The sequence below is a fragment of the Suncus etruscus genome, chromosome 1 (genome assembly GCF_024139225.1).
Source record: "Suncus etruscus isolate mSunEtr1 chromosome 1, mSunEtr1.pri.cur, whole genome shotgun sequence".
Lineage (NCBI taxonomy): Eukaryota > Metazoa > Chordata > Mammalia > Eulipotyphla > Soricidae > Suncus > Suncus etruscus.
Genome location: NC_064848.1, coordinates 24,743,463 through 24,765,682, shown reverse-complemented (window position 1 = coordinate 24,765,682; position 22,220 = coordinate 24,743,463). Strand labels below are relative to the sequence as shown.

Here is a 22,220-nt window from a genome sequence, read left to right as displayed (position 1 = left end):
TATTCTTAGGTGTATTGCAGAGAGTGTGTGAGAGATTGTGTATGTAAATTTCTGTAATCATATATCTTAGTTCCAAATTTATGGGGTTTATGTAGAGACTTCTGGTTTAACTGAAGCTAAATTCAATAGATCTGCTGGTTGATAAATTGAGGCAAATACAAACCTGTATTTGTGGTTTTTACTTGAATTTCTTAGTAAAATTCTGTGGTTTTGTAATATGGATTTCACAATCCCAGTATTAATACAGAACAGACTTTATATTTTATTCCATTCTTGGCTTGGTGTTTATTTTGAGATAAACATGCATCCATAAACAAGAAGTGCAATGTTAGGTAACTACTATATCTTATATCATGAAAAGTACATGCTGGGGCCGGAGAGATAGCACAGCGGCATTTGCCTTGCAAGCAGCCGATCCAGGACCTAAGGTGGTTGGTTCGAATCCCGGTGTCCCATATGGTCCCCAGTGCCTGCCAGAAGCTATTTCTGAGCAGATAGCCAGGAGTAACTCCTGAGCACTGCCGGGTGTGGCCCAAAAAACGAAAAAAAAGAAAACAAAAAAGTACATGGCTATTGTATATTACATAAAAATTAATATATGTTCACATGTAATGAAATACACAGAGAAAGAACTTTGTAACTACATGTGTTTGGACTTGTATTGGAAACCAGTTTTTATATTTACTAGCATTTGAACTTAAAGGTTCAGAGTTCATCTTTAAGGTTCAAAATGAAATCATTGTTTTCTTGTACAGAGTGATTTGAGATGTCTTAAAATGTACATATTTTGTGACTTAGCAACTCTTAAAGATTAAGCATAGGAAAATAGAGAGTCATTGAACTTTTTTTTTTTTAGATCATCCAATTATGATGGGTTTTGAGCCTCTTGTTAACCAGAGACTACTTCCACCCACCTTTCCTCGATATGCAAAAATAATTAAAAGGGAAGAAATGGTCAACTATTTTTCAAGATTAATAGAAAGAATAAAAACTGTCTGTGAGGTGGTCAATTTACCAAATTTGCATTGTATTCTGGTAAGTACGAATACTTTATTTCTTTTTAAAGAGGAGTATTTTCTGATAGGTAAGGGATTTAGGAATAGCTAAGGCTTAAGCAGTATATATAAAATATGTTTTTGTGGTATATATTAGATACATATTTAACCCCCTGCCTGGAGCAATAGGTCAACAGATAAGGCATTTTTCTTGCCAGTATCTGACTCAGGTTTAATCCTTGAAACTGTATGGTCCTTTGAGCTTACCAAGAGTAAACACTGAGCTCTGCCAGTATGGCACAAAACAAAACAAAACAAAATTTAAAAGGAGATACATATTTACTCCTCATAAAATTTTATACTTGCCATTTTAGTGATATATGTTTATAATATTATAAATGGGAGTTTGAATCTTTTTTTGTTTTCAAAACCTTGTCTATGTATATACCTAAATTGATATTTTTACATAAAAATTTAACCATAGGGGCCAGAATAATACTACTATAGGTAAAGCATTTGCCTTGCATGTGGCTGAGCCATGTTCTATTCTCCAGCACCATATATGAACCCCAATCTCAGAGCCAGAAGTAAGATCTGAGTACTGCTGAGAGTGACCCAAAAATAAACAAATAAAAATATGTTATAGTATTCGGTTACCTGCTTTTCTATTTACTTTATTTTTCTTTTATTTTTATTATTAACTTATTTTTATATCACAAATACATATATTTCTAGAATATCTTAATGACTTATAAGACAACAATGCTTATTTTAGTTTATTGAATTTCATTTATGACATTTTCATTGTTTTAGAAATAACACTAACAGGAAATATTAAATAATACTTCAATATTTGAAGCATAAAATGCTGTTGTTTAGATACAAGTAGTTTGCATCACTACATTTAGCTATTATTTCTCCTCCATGCCAATAATACAGTAATTGTAGTCTTTTGTTCTTTTCTCTGTGAAGTCTCTTCCTTGTTCTCAGTTGCATCTTTTTTATTAAGGTGTTTGGGCCATTACCTGGTGATGCTGAGGGTGTACTTCTGGTTTTGCACTCAGGAATCACTCCTGCCAGGGCTCCGGGGACCATATCAAACCCGGGTCGGTTGCATGCAACGCAGCCTTACTAGCTGTACTATCTCCCCAACTCCTATATTGCATCTTTACATAAGCTCCATGAGATGACAAATTATATTCCTATACATTCCTAGAATTCTACTACTGACACTTCACACTCTACAAGCACCTTTGAGTATCACCAGGTGTGGTCCAATCCCCCCTGGAATAAGTGGAAAAATATTGAAGTTATGGAGAATAAAGTACTACATTGTCAGAGCCTACCTATTTTCCAGCGTATAAGATGACTTTTGAAACAAAAAAAAGTCAACCGAAAATTGGGGGTCGTATTATACGCCAAGTATATCCCAAAAAGTGTTTCACTATGCCGCTAAACAAAAATTGAATATTGCCACAAAACGAATTTTCCAACTCGATCCTGCACCAGTCACTGCAAGGCTGCTCGGACCACCTCTCTAACTCAGCCAATCCAAGCAGGCTTTTGATGCATACAAATTAGACAATGTTCTAGACCCGAATCTACACTGTCAAAACCTGCTCAGATTGGCCAGAGTCAGAGAGGAAGTCTTTGACAGTATAACCTTTGAACCTTTGCTTGTTATGATTGGCTCACTGGTACATACAGTTGCAGCACAGGAACATTCTGTCTGATACAGCAGATATAAGCCTAAACCTATGTTTTAACTGCAAAATTAGGGGGTCATCTTATACGCCGGCAAATACGGTACATAAATCTGTTGTTAAAATAAGGGCCTGGAGAGATAGCACAGCGGCGTTTGCCGTGCAAGCAGCCGATCCAGGACCAAAGGTGGTTGGTTCGAATCCCGGTGTCCCATATGGTCCCCCGTGCCTGCCAGGAGCTATTTCTGAGCAGACAGCCAGGAGTAGCCCCTAAGCGTCGCCGGGTGTGGCCCAAAAAAAAACAAAAAACAAAAAAACAAACAAACAAAAAAAAGCTGCTGGATGATAGCATACTAGTGAAATTTGGGAAAGGGCATATATATTTTAAAAGAAATAACTTAGTTAGCCTAATAGTTATTAAAGACAGTTTGTAACTAAACAAAATATATAACAACATGAAAAGTTGATAAAATGAAATAATTGTTATTTTGTACTCTAGTGACTCTCAAAAGTTTTAAAATATATGTATTTTGTGATTCAGTGACTCTTAAAGATTAAGCATAGGAAAATAGAAGAGTCATCAAAGCTGTACTGAATGGATGTTTTCTACATCATCCTTTGAATTCTGTCTTAAAAATAATGTAATGTGGGGCTGGAGTGATAACACAACAGGTAGGGCATTTGTCTGGCACGCAGCTGACATGGGTTCGATCTCTGGCACCTCATATGTTTCCCGGAGCAATTTCAGGAGTAATTCTTGAGCACAGAGCATGGAGTACCTCCTGAGCACTTTGGGATGTGGTTCCCCCCCCAAAAAAAAGATAGAGATAAGGAATGGCAAGGAGAAAATTTAAAGAAGGGATACATAAATTAGGACTGTAGAAGATAATGCTTTTTGACATTATGAAGTAATTATGATACTTAGTTTAAATGAGATAATGAATTTTAATCCCGCGTGGATATGTAGTAGCAATAAAATATAGAGTATAGATCAATTATTCAAATGACTATACATGTATTATTCATCAATTCAGCCAACATTTAGTACTTGCATTGTAGTAGGCACTGTGCTCTGTTTGAGTATATAGCAATGATCAAAAGTTTATCACTGGGGGCCAGAAAGATAGAGCACAGCAGTAGAATGTTTACAGCAGACCAGGGATGGACCCAGGTTCAATTCCCAGCTTCCTATGTGGTCCCACAAGCCTTCCAGAAATGATTTCTGAGTGCAGAGCCAGAAGTAACCCCTAAGTGCCTCCAGGTGTGGCCCACCACCCCCCAAATGTTTATCATTCAAATTGCTGAGACTTATCATGTAGCATGAAATAGAAATCAGTCATTGCGGGCCGAAGAGATAGCACAGCAGTAAGGTGTTTGCTTTTCAACCAGCCGATCCAGGATGGATGGATGGATGGTGGTTCGAATCCTGGCACCCCATATGGTCCCCTGTGCCTACCAGGAACAATTTCTGAGCACAGAGCCAGGAGTAACCCCTGAGTGCCGCCGGTGTGACCCAAACAACAACAACAAAAACCAACAAGAACAGTAACAACAAAAAGAAATCATTGACATGATTATAGAATTTAACTACAGAAAATGTTATGAAAAGAACTGACTTTCATGATCAAAGGACTTTAGTGTCCTTTCAAACCCAGATCCAAATGTTAAAATGTGCATGTTGTACCTTAGTCCAAAATTTGAAAGATGGAAGAAAGTATGAAGTTGATATAATTACTTTTTTTTTCTTTGTTGATAGATGTTAACATCTCAGTGTTTTGTTTTGGGCCATATCTTAGAGAACTTAAAGGAATTAAGGGTAAAACTAAGATCTGAAGATTAGATGGATATTCATTGGGGGACACTAAATGCTCAGTTTCAATTAAAGGTAGTTGGAGCTTCCATGTGATGGGAAAGAAAATAATACATTTGAGAAACTGAAAAAAACAAATAGTGATAGGAAAGGAGAATTTGATGAGGCCAGAGAATTTGACATGTCAAACAAGGACGCCATAAGGATTTTAATCTTTATTATAAGACAAAAGAAAATATTAGCGTTCTGTGCTAGATTAGCATGGGTCAGTACAGTGACATATTTGGGTAAAGTTTATGAAGATCTGACTACATTGTAGAAACAAGATTATAAGGGAACTAGAGTAATCATGGGGTGGGATAATTTTAAAAAATAGGTTTTGTTTATGTCCAAGGGAGAAAGAATGGTCATTTGGATTAGAAGACAGCTGGAAGGTGATAAGTAGTTGGACTTTAGTTCTCTTTGAGGTAAATGAGATATATGATAACTCTCAGGAAGGTGTATAGCTTTCTGAACTTACAAGGTTGCTGCGATTTTATTGAAATGGGAATTTACAAAGGGGATCTTTGATGGGCAAATAAGGGTCTTTGTTAAGGGTCTTTGAAATATTTAAAGGAAGAGTAGATATTGGCTGTAAACAGAGTTTAGAAGTATGTACTAGAGTTACAATATTTTGGAATTATAGATAGCAATTGAATATGCATAGGGATATGATTATAAGGAAAATATATTTAATGAAAAGATAATCTAGAACTAAACTTAGAATCTGAAGAATAGGCTGAGAAGTATCCATCAAGAAAGAAATTTGTGAAAATAAATTAAAAATTGTTTCAGGAGGGAAGTCATGTCAGGTGCTACTGAGAGATGAATAAAGTTCAATACAAATGTTCATTGAATTTAGTGACTAGAAAAAAGAACCTCGCTAAAACGTGTTAAAAAATGAGCATAAGCTGGGTCTGAAGCAATAGTGTAGTGGTAGGGCGTTTGCCTTGCATGCATCTGTCCCAGGACGGACCTGGGTTCGATCCCCAGCATCCCATATGTCCTAGGAATAGTAGCGCTCAGTGGAAAAAGTTACCTACCAGGGGTCTCAAACTTGCAGCCAGTGGGCTGTTTGCGGCCCTCCATACAACATTTTGTGGCCCTGCCCTAGAGGAATCTTTTTTTGTTTTGTTTTGTTTTAGTTGTTTGGGTCACACCCCCCAATGTTCAAGGCTTACTACTGACTTTGCATTCAGGGATCACCCCGACTTTGCCTCCTGTGTTCCCCAGGTAAATTGAGTTTGAAACCCCTGACTCTTTTCTATATATATATTATATATATATATATAATATATCTGTTTCCAGGTAAGGAAACTACCTTAATTTGCTACAGCAAACTCACAGGTGTTCACACCCTGTCCTTTCAAACCCAGATCCAAATGTTAAAATGTGGATGTTGTACCTTAGTCCAAAACTTGAAAAATGGAAGAAAGTGTGAAGTTGATATAATTACTATTTTTTTTGTTGATAGATGTTAACATCTCAGTGTTTTGTTTTGGGCCATATCTTAGTGTTCAGGTCTTACTCTTGGCTCTGCACTCAGGATCACTGTTAATGGTTTTGGGATACCAAATTAGGTTCTGGGGATTGCACCTGGGTTGGCTGCATACACAGCAAGTATCCTACTGTCTATACTGTATCTCTGGTTATTTGGTAATTTAGTGATATAGGAAGTAAACTTTTGCCATAAGTTGTAATTATTGATGCAATTGTTTTTATGATATACCAATTCAATATTGGTATTCACATAATGTTGTTATTCATCACTTAAAAATATTAGTCTGGGGTTAGTTAGCTCAAGTGTTAGAACACATGCTTAACATATATGAAGTCAGGAGTTTGATCCTTAGCACTACATAATTCCCAGTATTGTAAGGTATAAAGGTGGCCGCTGAGCATCACCAATTGTGGTCCTTTGGTCCATGAACTGTTTGGACTGTGCACAGTACTGTCATTGCTAGCGAGCCTAGCATTACTCATCTTCCCATTGATAATAATTAGATAATTCTTCTATAAATGGTCTTAACTGCTTTTCATATTATAATCCTAGTAGAGTATACTTCCAGGGATCTAACAAAAATGTTATTTCATTATTTATTTTGAGCCCACTAGGTGTTGTTCAGGCTTATTTATTGCTTTCTTGTCATGGATCCCTCTCGCTTGTGCTCAGGAAATAATATGTATGACAATATCTAACCCTGGATTTACCGGGGTCAGCTGTGCGCAAAGCAAACACCTCACCCCTGTACTAGCTTTCTGGTCCCCAGTTTTTATTTAATCTATTACTAACATTGTTTTTTAACTTTTAGGATTTTTTCTGTGAATTTAGTGAACAATCACCATGTGTTCTTTCAAGATCTCTATTACAAGTAAGTGTTTTCAGTGTATAGAGGACATTTTATAACATTAAAATGTTGATTAGGATAGGAAAATCTGAAATTTCTAATTTAAATTTATGCTTTAAAAATAAGAAAAGAAAAATCAAAATCAAAACATGTTAAAGCCATGAAATTCCAGAATAGCAGAAACTGGCAAAATAGGAAATTTAAATAGTAAAAATGTGTTTAATGCAATTAGAATCTGGGTTTTTTTGTTTGTTTGTTTTGTTTTTGTTTTTGTGGATTTTGGGTCACACCCGGCAGTACTCGGGTTACTCCTGGCTCCATGCTCAGAAATTGCTCCTGGCAGGCACGGGGGACCATATGGGACGCCGGGATTTGAGCTGATGACCTTCTGCATGAAAGGCAAACGCCTTACCTCCATGCTATCTCTCTGGCCCTTGGTTCTTTAAATATCCATAAAATTCATGAACCTCTGAACAAAAAAGGGAGGGGAATGTGGAATAATAATATTAGGAATGAAAGACAGTGTACTAACTAAAGTTCCTACATTCATTAAAGTATTTTATGAGAATATTATAAACAACTTCTTGGCTTCAAAATCTTAAGATTACAGTCATGGGCCGGAGAGATAGCATGGATGTAAGGCCTTGCATCCAGAAGGATGGTGGTTCGAATCTCAGCATCCCATATGGTCCCCTGAGCCTGCCAGGGGCGATTTTCTGAGCATAGAGCCAGGAGTAACCCTGACTGCTGCCGGTGTGACCCTTCCCCCGCCCCCCAAAAAGATTACAATCATATGGACTATATTTTAGGAATACAGAATTGGGAATATGGGAGTGGTTAGCATTTGAATAATAAATTGCTGTAGATTTTAAGGATAACCACTTGACAAAATTTAGCATTCATTTCTAAGTATTACTACTCAAATATTTAGCAAAACTAATAATAGAACAGGGTCACCCAAGCACTGCCAGGAGTGATCCTAAGCATACCTCCAGCCATGAGCATCCAGGGGTGTGGCCCAAAAACCAAAATCAAAATAAATTTCCACCCCCCAAAAGTCCTATTAACAGGATTTTTATAAAATGCCTTTTAACCTGATAAAAGACATACACAAGAGGCTATAACTAAAATAATTATGAAAGATTAAATCACCTTTATATTGAAAAGGAAGCAAGAATGTATGCTCTTAACCCTCTTGTCCCTACTCAACACATACTGCATATTGAAAAATGCCAGGAAAAAGAAAAGGTACATGGTTGAGAAAGGAATACACCAGGGGTGGCAAACACAAGGCTCTCGAGCGGCATGGGCTCCCGGCCAAAATGAATGCGTTCTTTGCCTCTTCTCATTATTTTATATACTGTGTCTCTTTGCCAAGTTTGGATTTTGTTCTGCTGCTTCTGAGGAGGGACCTCTGAGGAGAGATCTCCAAGTGTGGAGCCCCGTCTCCCATCCCTCAGAAACAACTGCACGGGCCAGCAAGCTAGGGAACCTGTGTGGCACATGTTCTTAGTGTGAAGGACACAGCACACCCTCACCATCACTGCAGGATTTTTACCTTCACTCAAAATGGCAAAATGTAATATGTGTTTAATAGATTATTGTTAAAATTAGATGCTTTTGTGTGAGTGTTTGTGAGTGTTTGGTAGGTCACTGCATGGTGTGTGGCTCTCTGACTCTCACAGTTTAAAAATTTTGGCTCTTTGTGTCGAACATTTCGCCACCCCTGGAATACACTATTTACATATGCCATGTTTTTCTGTGTAGATTGAAAAGAAACTTAAAACTTCCCTTATAGGGTAGAGGTCAATAACAAAAAGCAGTTTTGTTTCTGTATACTTTCATTGAACACAGAAATAAAAAACTTTAAAACAATACTATAACATTGAGGTCGGAGTGGTAGCACAAGTGGTAGGGCGTTTGCCTTGCATGCAATAACATAGGACAGACGGACACCGGGGATCGAACGATGGTCTGTCCTAGGCTAGCGCTGGCAAGGCAGATAGATAGATACCTTACCTCTAGTGCTACCACACCGGCCCCGCCATAAGTGATTTCTAAGGCATAGCTAGGAGGAACCCCTGAGCATCAGCAGGTGTGGCCCAAAAAACAAAAAAGCAAACAAACAAAAATCATAACATAGAAACACTAATTTATAATCATATCTCAAACTTACATAATGTTATTTCACTTAAAAAATTAGAGATCAGGGGCTGGTGAGGTGCGCTAGAGGTAAAGTGTCTGCCTTGCAAGCGCTAGCCAAGGAAGGACCATGGTTTGATCCCCGGGCGTCCCATATGGTCCCCCCAAGCCAGGGGCAATTTCTGAGTGCTTAGCCAGGAGTAACCCCTGAGCATCAAACGGGTGTGGCCCCAAAAACCAAAAAAAAAAAAAAAAAAAAAAAATTAAAAAAACCCAAAAAAAAAAAAAAGTTAAAAAAGGGGCCGGGTAGGTGGCGCTGGAGGTAGGGTGTCTGCCTTGCAAGCGCTAGCCAAGGAAGGACCGCGGTTCGATCCCCTGGCGTCCCATATGGTCCCCCAAGCCAGGGGCGATTTCTGAGCACATAGCCAGGAGTAACCCCTGAACGTCAAATGGGTGTGGCCCAAAAAACCCAAAAAAAAAAAAAAAAAGTTAAAAAAAATTTAAAGATCAGGAATGTCTTAATCATTCAAAATCCCAGGTCAAATCCCAGGTGTGATAAAAACTTTAATTCAAATTTTAAAAATTTAATAAAACTATAATCACAATTACAATAAAATAGAAAAAGTGGAATAGTTAAATATGTATAAATCTAAGTTCCTGCACTTTGTTTTGGGGCCACACCTAATGGTTCTCAGTGCTTACTCCTGGCTCTGTGCTCAGGGTCACTTGGTAGGACTTGGTGGACTCTTGGCAGGTTGCCTAGATTGAACCAGGAATATCTTCATGCAAAGCAAGTGTCCTACCTGCTGTAATATTGCTTCAACTCCTACGACTTTGTTTAATCTCTTATATTCTGTGGTATTTACTGAATTCAGTTTAAAGTAATGACATGTTCGAATTGTTACATAGTGTCAGTATTGCTAATATGTACCATTTCTTTTAAGACCACTTTTTTGGTAGATAACAAAAAAGTTTTTGGAACCCATCTTATGCAAGACATGGTGAAAGATGCACTTCGGTCTTTTGTTAGTCCTCCGGTGCTTTCTCCAAAGTAAGTGTCATGAAACAATTTGTAGTATACATGCTTTCTAAAATCCCACATTTCTGAAAGTTGCTTCTTAATAATCAGAGCATAAAACAATCTCCATATTAATATTTTGAAACTTAGTTATAGGAATAATGGTTTATATCACGTATTGTTTTGACTTAAACAGGCTTTGATAAGACAAATTTATAAGGATCTTCAGAAAATCAGTAACTTGTATCTTATCATGTTCAAAGCATAGCTTTTTTTTTTTTTTTTTTTTTTGTTTGTTTGTTTTTGGGCCACACCCGGTAACGCTCAGGGGTTGCTCCTGGCTTGGGGGACCATATGGGACACCGGGGGATCGAACCGCGGTCCGTCCAAGGCTAGCGCTGGCAAGGCAGGCACCTTACCTTTAGCGCCACCGCCCGGCCCTCAAAGCACAGTTTTATGGAGGCATTTTAGTATATAAACATTTTTTTTTATTTTAGTGCCACACCAGTCATACTCAGGAATAACTCATGTGTTCCAAGACAGTCTGTTGCACTGTGGATCAAATCAGGGTCAGTTAAATGCTAAGAAGATTTTTTTTCATTGTTACTGTTTTTGTTTTTGGTTTTGGGGCCACACCCAGTGGTGCTCAGGTGTTACCCGTAATTCTATGCTCAGAAATCAATCTTGGCAGGCTCAGGGGACCATATGGAATGCCTGGAGTATTGAACCCAGGTTGGCTGTGTGTAAAGGAAGCTGGGGCTTCCTTTGTTGCTCTGGCCCATATATATATATATATATATATATATATATATATATATATATATATTTGCAAAGGAGTTTTAACCCCTGTATTATTTCTTACTCCATAACTTAAATTTTTATAAATTGGAAAATGTTATCTTTTCAGTGATTTGCATAAGTATTTTGAGTCTTAAGAACTTGTGATCTTTTCTGTTGCTGAGAGGGGAAGCCATTATTTTCTTTTTTTTTTGGTTTTTGGGCCACACCCGTTTGACGCTCAGGGGTTACTCCTGGCTATGTGCTCAGAAATTGCCCCTGGCTTGGGGGGACCATATGGGACGCCGGGGGATTGAACCGCGGTCCGTTCCTTGGCTAGCGCTTGTAAGGCAGACACCTTACCTCTAGCGCCACCTTCCCGGCCCCCCTTTTTTTTTTTTTGGAAGCCATTATTTTCTAGCAACAAATCTTTATGTGAATATATATGATAGTATTTTAAGAAGAGTTAGTGGTTTGTAAAGAAGGGGCCGGAGCGATAACACAGCAATAGGGCATTTGCCTTGCATGTGGCTGACCCAGGACGGACCTGGGTTCGATTACTGGCATCCCATATGGTCCTCCAAGCCAGGAGCGATTTTTGAGCGTATAATTAGGAGTAACCCCCTGAGTGTCACTGAGTGTGGCCAAAAAAAAAAAAAAAAAAAAAGGAGTTGGTTGTTATTCTCACCAACAATTTGCTGAATAATTTAGCCCACAGCTTACATAAAACTGGTTTCCTCCTCAGGTTAGATTCTCTAGAAACAAATCTTGAGATAAAGATCATTTAATTGGGGTGGTAGCAATAGTACAATGGGTAGAACTTTGCTTGTAGCCATCCCAGCTTCATCCCTAGCACCACCTATTCACTCCCTGATCTCAGAGCCAGGAATAAGCCAGGAATGAGTACTGCTAGATATGCCCCACCCCCCCAAAAAAAAAGATTCATGTAAATAAATATCATTAAAATAGTCACAGAATGGGGCTGGAGCAGTGGTGCAGGGGTAGGGCATTTGCCGTGCACACAGCAGACCTAGGACAGACCTAGGTTTGATCCCCAGCGTCCTATATGGTCCCCCAAGCCAGGAGCGATTTCTGAGCACAGAACCAGGAGTAACCCCTGAGCGTCACTGGGTGTGGCCCAAATACCAAAAAAAAAAAAAAAAAAAAAGGTAAAATAGTCACAGAAGGGTCCTGAGTGATAGTTAAATGGCAAACACAAGTGTGTGCATGTAAAGAATGAACACAACTATGGGTGAATGGAACATGAAAAAAAAATTCAAAACTGCACTCTATAGAAAATGACAAATGATTCTAGTTTGATTTTGTCAGGAAACTGAATTAGGGACAGGGAGATAGCTTAATTGATGGGAGTACATGCTTTTCATATAAGAGGACAGTCCACCTGTATTCTTTACCATCACATGGTTCCCTAATACCTCAGCATTATACTGGGCATCATACTAGCATTGCCAGATGTGGCACCCAAAACCAAAGCATAAAACAGATGGAAAAATATAGTAGAAAACTGTGTTATACGAAGAGACAAGAGAGCTTGAGAATTTACATGGACTTCTCAGTTAATAACCATATCTGAGCAATACAAACAGGCATCCTCAGTGTTGATCACGTTCCCATATGATTCATAAAAGTTTTTGTTATTTTCTTAAGTACTATATAATTTTTTACCCTATTTGTCTTTATATGCCTTAAATTCATTGATCATTTTCTTTCCCCCTGTCCCTCCCAGCCAGTTAGAATATCTACTTAATCAAGTTTGAGCAGGCTAGTTTGGTTGTCTTTTTACTAGTGTCATAATTGCTAAATGGTGTCTAACATACAACAAACACACAGGAAACCTTCTGTTGAATGAATGAAAAAAACAAATAGGAGTTGAATGATTAAAATAGTGTGGGATAGGGGGCCGGAGAGATAGCATGGAGGTAAAGCGTTTGCCTTTCATGCAGGAGGTCATCGGTTCGAATCCCGGCGTCCCATATGGTCCCCCGTGCCTGCCAGGAGCAATTTCTGAGCCTGGAGCCAGGAATAACCCCTGAGCACTGCCGGGTGTGACCCAAAAAAAAAAAAAATAGTGTGGGATAATACTTGAAAAAGTCTTGAATGGCTTGGTAAAAACTGGTCTTTGTGGACTTCGAGAAATATTTCAATTTTTAGGAGGAAATTTGTAGTATTTACTTTTTAAATAGGAAACTTGCTGATAGTGATAATGGAAGCATGGATTAAACTACAATGATTTGATAGTATGCTGAAAGATCAAGCAATACATTTTGGAACTATAAAGGAGAGGACAGATTTGCGAAATATTTTGCCTATTAAATTAGCACTTAACAAGACAACTGGTTGGGGGCCGGAGAGATAGCGTGGAGGTAAGGCGTTTGCCTTTCATGCAGGAGGTCATCGGTTTGAATCCCGGCGCCCCATATGGTCCCCTGTGCCTGCCAGGAGCAATTTCTGAGCCTGGAGCCAGAAATAACCCCTGAGCACTGCCGGGTGTGACCCAAAAACCACAAAAAAAAAAAAAAAAAAAAAAAAAAAAAAGACAACTGGTTCATAGGAAAAGGAAAAGGGAAAGAAGATAAGTAGCTTGTTTTTTTAAAAAAAATTGACCTATAAATTACATATGGTTACAACAGAAAATAAAAATTCCTGTGAAATAATTAAAATTACCTGAAATTTTTTCTTGGAAAATATTGTAGGCTTAAGTTCAGACTACACTAGTAAAAGAAAATGTTTCTCTTACTTCCTCTTCATATGAAATCTTGAATTCCTGAAAGTCATTCATGGAAGTTTTCTATGCTGACATTTTGAGCTCCTGAATTTTGAATGGTCTTAATGACATCTTAGATCTTTATTAGTTGGCTTTCCCAGCCTTTGCGTCAGGGATTCTGAGGAATTAGTGTTGCAGTTAAAGTCTTATCAGATGTGTTCATTAAGTGATGACTTGAAAATTGAAGTTATTCAAGGTCACGGTCAGTGAAGAAGTCGTAACACATCTAATAAGGTCACAGTCATATTGTATAACCCTAGTAGTAACTATAAAGATCATAGGTCACTATAATAGACTTACTGAAGAAGTGTAAAATATTCTAATGATTTTTAACAAATTTTATGTATTGTAACAAAATGTAATGCAGAGACACCTAACGGAGTACTTGCTGTTGAAAAATGGTGCCAGTAGACTTGCTTGGATCAAGGCTGTCAAAAACCTTTAACTTGAAAAACAAAAAATATGCCATGTCTCTAAATGCAGTTAGGAGACCTAGAGTAGTCCTTATTAGTTATTAGTTCAGTATGATGGCCCTCTGGATCTTTGGGCTATCCTTTTCAGTGGTCAGGGGCCTCCAGGGCTGTACCAGGCAATGCTTTGGGGACCATGTATGCTGGGGATAGACCAGGGTCTGCTATTATGCTATCTCTGGCTCAAAAATTTTGAATTTAAATATTATCTTACAGGTGCTGCCTATATAATAATCACCAGGCTAAGGATTGTATTGACTCTTTTGTTACTCACTGTGTTCGGGTAAGAAATACAATTTGAATCTTTGGAATGAATACTTTAAAAATTGTGGAGTGTAACATTGTGTATGCTGTTTTTCATTTAATCATTTAACTGAATTAATGGGAAATTTCAGTATTCTTTTATATAAGACTCATAACCTGTAATTTTTCTGGTAGATTATTAGATATCGAGGCACCTTTTGGTAACTTTTGATAGCTTTTACTCTTAGGAACCACAGAAATACTGGTAAAATAGTAATTACCTTTTTTGTAAATCAATATAAAAACTTTAGTGGTGCTTGTCTTCATTGCAGTAGTGCTCACTAGATTTTTTAGTTGATAATTCCTTTTGTATTGTTGTGGTGTTTCACTTCCTTTTTCCCTTTCTTCTCTCAAATGGAGGTTGAGAGCCTCTAGGACTCCGCCCATTTTCGGCTTATTTGATTTTTACCCCATTTTATTGCTTTTCTTTTTTTTTTTTTTTTTTTTTTTTGTGGTTTTTGGGCCACACCCGGTGTTGCTCAGGGGTTACTCCTGGCTGTCTGCTCAGAAATAGCTCCTGGCAGGCACGGGGAACCATATGGGACACCGGGATTCGAACCAACCACCTTTGGTCTTGGATCGGCTGCTTGCAAGGCAAACACCGCTGTGCTATCTCTCCGGGCCCTGCTTTTCTTTTTTTAAAACAAAACCACATAACTTGAACTATCTAGTTCCGACTCTCATTAGAGGGGGAAATAATGGAGGGTACCAAGACCAAACAGTTGTATGATCACTAAGTAGGAAGCTAGACACAGAGGGACCACTTATACTAGCAGCCTGGGGTGTGAGGGTGGGGTATATGGGATGCAAGATGGGAATGGGGGTGGAGGGAGGACAACTTTGGTGATGGGAATTCCCCTGATTCAATGTTAATATGTACTTAAAATATTACTGTGAAAGATATGTAAGCCACTTTGGTCAAAATAAAAATTATAATAAAAAGAAAAAAAACTTTACTTTAGACCAGGGATCTCAAACTCGCAGCCTGCGGGCCTTTTGCGGCCCTCCGTACAACATTTTGTGGCCCTGCCCTAGAGGAATCTTTTTTTGTTTGGTTTTGTTTTAGTTGTTTGGGTCACACCTCCTAATGTTCAAGGCTTACTACTGACTTTGCACTCAAGGATCACCCCGATTTTGCCTCCTGCGGCCCCCAGGTAAATTGAGTTTGAGACCCCTGCTTAGACCATAAGAACAAAAGTAGCATCCCTTGCACTTTTCTTTTTAGTAAATGAATAGGATGGTAGTTAATCGAGATTTTATTAGATGAGATCACAAACTTTTTCTAAGTCTCAATTAGGATAAAAGGTAAACCTTTTAAAGGATTAAACTGATTAAAAATCATCTTATATATAAGAATTTCTCTTAAAAACCTCAAATCAGCTGTTTGGGTCTTAATTTCACTTTTCAAGTTGTAGAAAGACAACAAGGTATAATGAAAAGAGAATCATTAATAAAAACAAATTTTATTTTTACCATTTTATAATTTTCAGGCAGATTACTATATAAGCTTTTTTTAAACATTAAAAGTAAATATTAATATTTTATTTTTATAAAACTCTTATAAGCTTTCAGAAATGAGCTTCGATCTGTCAAATATATAGAACAAAAGCTATTATAGGCTATAAAAATTTTACTATCCATAGCTCCTTGTATCGGTCTATCATATTAGTTTGTTGTCAGATTAGTGAAATGCAATTTATTTTTTGTGAGACTATTTAAATAGAATAGGAAGTGAAGAACTTTATTCATTGTTTTCAGGTAAGAAATACAATTTGAATATTTGGAATAAATACTTTAAAAAAATGTGGGGATGTGACATTATGTGTATTATTTTTATTTTTCTTTGGTTTTTGGGCCACACTTGGTGACACCCAGGGGTTACTCCTAATTCTGGCTATGCGCTCAGAAATCACTCCTGGCTTGGGGGATTATATGGGACGCCGGGGGATAGGGAGATTGAACCAAGGTCCGTCCTGGGTCAGCTGCATGCAAGTCATATGCCCTACCCCTGTGCCATCACTCCAGCCCCATGTATACTTTTTTTTAAAGCAAGTTTATTGATTCTAGCTAGCTGGGGTGACCAGATTTGTCATGCAGACTGAAACCAGAGGCCTACTATTTTTCTTTGGGATTATAGATGTTAGCTGTTTTGTTTTACTCAATCCTTATTAAGCTATCTTGTATATTTAAAGTAGCATAGTAAGGTTTCATTGATGTTTGACTTGAAATATGTAGAAAAGAAACCCTTAAAGAATATAGAAACTGGGCCCGGAGAGATAGCACAGTGGCATTTGCCTTGCAAGCAGCCGATCCAGGACCTAAGGTGGTTGGTTCAAATCCCTGTGTCCCATATGGTCCCCTGTGCCTGCCAGGAGCTATTTCTGAGCAGACAGCCAGGAGTAACCCCTGAGCACCGCCGGGTGTGGCCCCCCCCCCCAAAAAATTATAGAAACTGGGGGCCGGAGAGCTAGCGCAGCGGTAGGGCATTTGCCTTGCATGCAGAAGGATGGTGGTTCGATTTCCGGCTTCCCATATGGTTCGTGTCCGTGTCCCGTCCCCGCCCCCCACTCACCCCCGCGTACCTGCCAGGAGTGATTTCTGAGCAGAGAGCCAGGAGGAATTCGAGCGCTGCCGGGTGTGGCCCAAACAAAACAAAACAAAAAAATTATAGAAACTCGGGCTGAAGAGATAGCATGGAGGGAGGTAGGGAATTTGCCTTTCGTGCAGAAGGAGGGAGGTTCTAATCCCTGCCTCCCATATGGTCCTCTGAGCCTGCCAGGAGTAACCCTGAGCACTGCCAGATGTGACCCAAAAACCAAAAAATATATATAAATATATTTATATATAAACCATTTAATTAAAAAATGCACTAAGGCATGAGTTGTACATAGCACTTTTTTTGACCCCTAAACCCACTGTAGAGAACTTACAATGTTAATATTTTATATTGACAATTAACAAATTGTATGTGTATTGCAGCCATTCTGTAGTCTTATTCAGATCCATGGACATAATAGAGCTCGGCAGAGAGATAAACTTGGTCATATCCTTGAGGAATTTGCTACTTTGCAGGATGAGGTAAGAGTCAGCAAGTGGTCTTCACTCTTAAAATTAAACAGTTCATAGAGCATATAGAAACAGTTCTTTAGAACAGTATTTGACTTTGTATTTTCAATGCAGTTTTTAATGTAATAGATTTTTTTTCACACAAAGATTTCCTACATCAGTTTTCCAAAAGAAACAATTCAAACTAAGAAACATCTTTATTTACTTCTTTGGTAATGAGAATATATAATAAAATATGCATAGAACTAAATATTATAGCAAGCTCACATCATTATCATAATACTTCGATCTTAAATATTTATCTAGAAATAAGTGTAGCCAGTGGTATCATTTTGCAAATGAGAAACTTGAATGTAAACTTTAAAATAGACATAAGAGTGAAAGTGTAAAAGAAATAAGTGTAGCCAATGGTCATCATTTTGCAAAGTGAGAAAATGGAATGGAAACTTTAAAATGGACATAAAGGGCCCGGAGAGATAGCACAGCGGGCGTTTGCCTTGCAAGCAGCCGATCCAGAACCAAAGGTGGTTGGTTCGAATCCCGGTGTCCCATATGGTCCCCCGTGCCTGCCAGGAGCTATTTCTGAGCAGACAGCCAGGAGTAACCCCTGAGCACTGGCAGGTGTGACCCAAAAAAAACTAAAAAAAAAAGGGGGGGGTGGATAAAATAAAATGGACATAAAATGAATTTTTAGGCAGTAAGATTTATATTTTTTTTCCATATGTTAACTTTTAAAAACATTTATTACCTTAAAAAAAGTCACTATTCTGTCATTTTATTCTAATAGGCAGAGAAAGTTGATGCTACCCTTCACACTATGCTGTTGAAACAGGAACCACAAAGACAACATTTGGCGTGCTTAGGTACATGGGTCCTTTACCATAACCTTCGAATTATGATACAGTATCTTCTTAGTGGCTTTGAATTGGAACTCTACAGCATGCATGAGTACTACTACATATATTGGTAAGAGAACAGTTTGAGTTAAATTTGGCGTTAGGTGGGTAATGGGGTTTAAAAGAGTTTCTAAAATACTATAATTTTGGAGTACTTTTCATAATAGTACATTTTAATTTTAGTGGTGAGCATTTGAAAAATAATTTTTGAAAATTGGAACTCAATGATTTTAAATACTTTTCAGTACCATAACAATATTATTTTTCCAGCCATTAAATATTTTTAAATTTCCAATAAAAGTGATTCTAAGATTATTAATTGAAGCTAATTTTTTTATGGAAGGAAAATTAGCACACATGTTGCTATGACTTCAATAATGTTGGGCACTAATGGTAGAATTTAAGTTTTCAAAATTTAATCATTAAGGCAAAGATTATCATTGAGAGTATAAATCTTATAAGATGTAGCATTTATCCTCATTTGTTTTAATAGTTGATTTGAAGTAATCAATAAGAGATGATCCTTAGGTAATCTTTGTTTTTATTTGGAGAGCTGATAAGCTTAGTAAAGGATTTTTTTTTGTTTTTAGGGATCTTTGCTGAGGAGGTCTGGGACCTCACCTTCAATTCTTACTCTATACTGAGGATACTTGAGCCACCCTGGAATATGAGAAATTATTTTCAACATTGATAAAATTGTCATAGATAGAAAATAGACTAAGAAAATCATGCAGCTTTTGGACTCATTTGCATTAACAATGAAAATGCTTTATATCTTTTGAACTTGTGAAGGAAGAAGCATTTTGTTATTTTGTTGTTATTGTTACTTTGGCTATTAAGACTCTTAACAGTTAGCTCTTAATGGCTATAAAAATCTAATTTGAGGGGCCGGAGTGGTGGTGAAAGCCTTAAGCCTTAAGGCATCTGCCTTGCATGCACCAGCCTAGGACGGACCGTGGTTCAATCCCCTGGTATCCCATATGGTTCCCCAAGCCAGGAGCGATTTCTGAGCGAATAGCCCAGAGTAACCCCTGAGCATCACCGGTGTGGCCCAAAAACTAAAAAAAAAATTGAATTTGAAGGGGACCATATGGGATGTAAGGAATTGAATCACCATTCATCCTGGGTTTGGTCGCATGCAAGGCAAACGCCCTACCGCTGTGTTATTGCTCTGGCCCCACCATAGATTGTTTTTAAAAGAGATGTAAACCAAGTCATGAAGAAAAATATGGGTACATTGGCCATGCAGGCCATCTGAGTGAGTGAAAGAGAGAGAGAGAGAGAGAGAGAGAGAGAGAGAGAGAGAGAGGGAGGGAGGGAGGGAGGGAGGGAGGGAGGAGGGAGGGAGGGAGGGAGGAAGGAAGGAAGGAAGGAAGGAAGGAAGGAAGGAAGGAAGGAAGGAAGGAAGGAAGGAAGGAAGGAAACTGGCCATCTTGAAAGGAGAGGGCAGATCAAATCCCCACCCTGCCAAAGACACACCGAAGGAAGGAAGGAAGGAAGGAAGGAAGGAAGGAAGGAAGGAAGGAAGGAAGGAAGGAAGGAAGGAAGGAGGGAAGGAGGGAAGGAAGGAGGGAGGGAGGGAGGGAGGGAAGAGGGAGGGAGGGGGAGGGAGGGAGGGAGGGAAGGAGGGGGGAGGGAGGAAGGAAGGAAGGAAGGAAGGAAGGAAGGAAGGAAGGAAGGAAGGAAGGAAGGAAGGAAGGAAGGAAGGAAGGAAGGAAGAAGAAAGAAAGAACTGGCCATCTTGAAAGGAGAGGGCAGATCAAATCCCCACCCTGCCAAAGACACACCTGTTGCACCCCTAACCTACAATTCCATTTTGCCATTAGCCTTTCTTCACTCATCTAAGGCTCTCCATACAGATACCAATCTGATCAAACTCCAGTATTTTGGCTAACATCACCAGGACTTTTTTGGAATGAATGTGGGCACTCTTTCCCCCCACCTTTTTATATTTCTGGAAGCCTAGTAGCCAAAACCAAGCCTCACAAAAGCCACATAATCATCAGTAGTGCTTAGAATTCTAGACAACTCCAATTTTTTTTTTTTTTTTTTTTTTTTTTTTTTTTTGGTTTTTGGGCCACACCCGGTAACGCTCAGGGGTTACTCCTGGCTATGTGCTCAGAAGTTGCTCCTGGCTTGGGGGACCATATGGGACACCGGGGGATCGAACCGCGGTCCGTCCAAGGCTAGCGCAAGCAAGGCAGGCACCTTACCTTTAGCGCCACCGCCCGGGCCCCAACTCCAATTTTTTTTATTATTGCCATCCCCATAGGGACATACAATTTGGACACCAATGTGTATCTGAAGCCACCTGTTGTTCAGAAATAAAAGAAGTAACAAAATGTTCAGCCAATAACAAGAGCTTACTAAACTTTCTGACAATGAGTTAATTACCTCATTGCAAGATACACTTATTTTCATAAATTTTCTTGTTGCTCTATTTTTTTTTTGCCTTTCTTATTTCTTTATAAATAATCTTGCTCTCAATTACCTGAAAAGAAATTGTATAATGATCAATTATATCAGCTATATGTTACATGGTATTTAAATAAAGTGATTTATATTAAAAATAAATCTGTAAAACATGTAAGATATTTCATTTTTCTGCCTTGTACAGTACTGTATATGGCAAAGAGAAAGTTAATTTGTTGTTGTTTTTTTTGTTTTTTTTGGTTTTTTTTTGGTTTTTGGGCCACACCCGGTGACGCTCAGGGGTTACTCCTGGCTATGCGCTCAGAAGTCGCTCCTGGCTTGGGGGACCATATGGGACACCGGGGGATCGAACCACGGTCCGTCCTAGGCTAGCGCAGGCAAGGCAGGCACCTTACCTCTAGCGCCACCGCCCGGCCCCGAGAAAGTTAATTTGTAATGTTTATCTTTTATAAAAATCTGTTGATTATATGACTAGATAATTTGGGATTTATTGAAAGACTATTAAAGCGAAAATTGGCTCTTTTAATTAGTTCAGTACATTTGTTAATTTTATCACGTTTAGACACTTAAATTTTTTTTATATTCCTTAAGGTATCTCTCTGAATTCCTTTATGCCTGGTTGATGTCAACATTAAGTCGTGCTGATGGCTCTCAGATGGCCGAGGAAAGGATAATGGAAGAACAGCAGAAAGGTCGTAGCAGCAAAAAAACAAAGAAAAAGAAGAAAGGTACTGTGGGTTACTTTTTATTACACTTCAGTTTTACTAATTATTTATATATTTTTTATTCATTCACTTATATAATATCTTAAGCACCGTGATTACAAAAACATTTTTGTGGGGCCGGGCGGTGGCGCTAAAGGTAAGGTGCCTGCCTTGCCTGCGCTAGCCTTGGACGGACCGCGATTCGATCCCCCGGTGTCCCATATGGTCCCCCAAGCCAGGAGCAACTTCTGAACACATAGCCAGGAGTAACCCCTGAGCGTTACTGGGTGTGGCCCAAAAACCAAAAAAAAAAAAATTTTTTTTGTTTTTATAATAACTGGAAATTATTGTATATGAATTATTAGTTTACTTGATCAATATTGAGCAGTATTTTAATATAATTAAAAAATGTTTTTTGGAGGTTTCTGTTATAGAAAAGAACACCCCCTTCACTAATGCAACCTTCATACCACCAATGCCCCTCAATTCCTCCTCCCCAATACCTTGCCTGTATTTGAGAGACGTGTTCTACTTATTTTACTCACTACCATTTTCATGATAGTTATTAGTTTAGTTATTTCTCTAACTTCAATCATCACTCTTTGTGATAAGCTTTATAGCATGGGCCAGTCCTTCCAGCCTTCTATTGTCTCTGGGTATTATTTCCATACTATGTATTATTTTTCTTAAATTCCACAGATGAGTGAGACTATTCTATGTCTTATCTCTCT

At 38.4% G+C, this 22,220-nt stretch overlaps 1 protein-coding gene across 1 annotated transcript in view; it reads left to right on the top strand.

Annotated features, from left to right (window-relative positions):
- NAA35 (N-alpha-acetyltransferase 35, NatC auxiliary subunit) overlaps positions 1-22,220 on the top strand; it is a 76,904-nt gene that overhangs the window by 39,232 nt on the left and 15,452 nt on the right. The window contains exons 12-18 of the mRNA XM_049784143.1: positions 857-1,035; positions 6,860-6,919; positions 9,982-10,088; positions 14,304-14,370; positions 17,370-17,468; positions 18,244-18,422; positions 21,377-21,513. Coding sequence (XP_049640100.1) covers positions 857-1,035; positions 6,860-6,919; positions 9,982-10,088; positions 14,304-14,370; positions 17,370-17,468; positions 18,244-18,422; positions 21,377-21,513 — 828 coding nt within the window. The remainder of the gene's footprint in view (positions 1-856; positions 1,036-6,859; positions 6,920-9,981; positions 10,089-14,303; positions 14,371-17,369; positions 17,469-18,243; positions 18,423-21,376; positions 21,514-22,220) is intronic.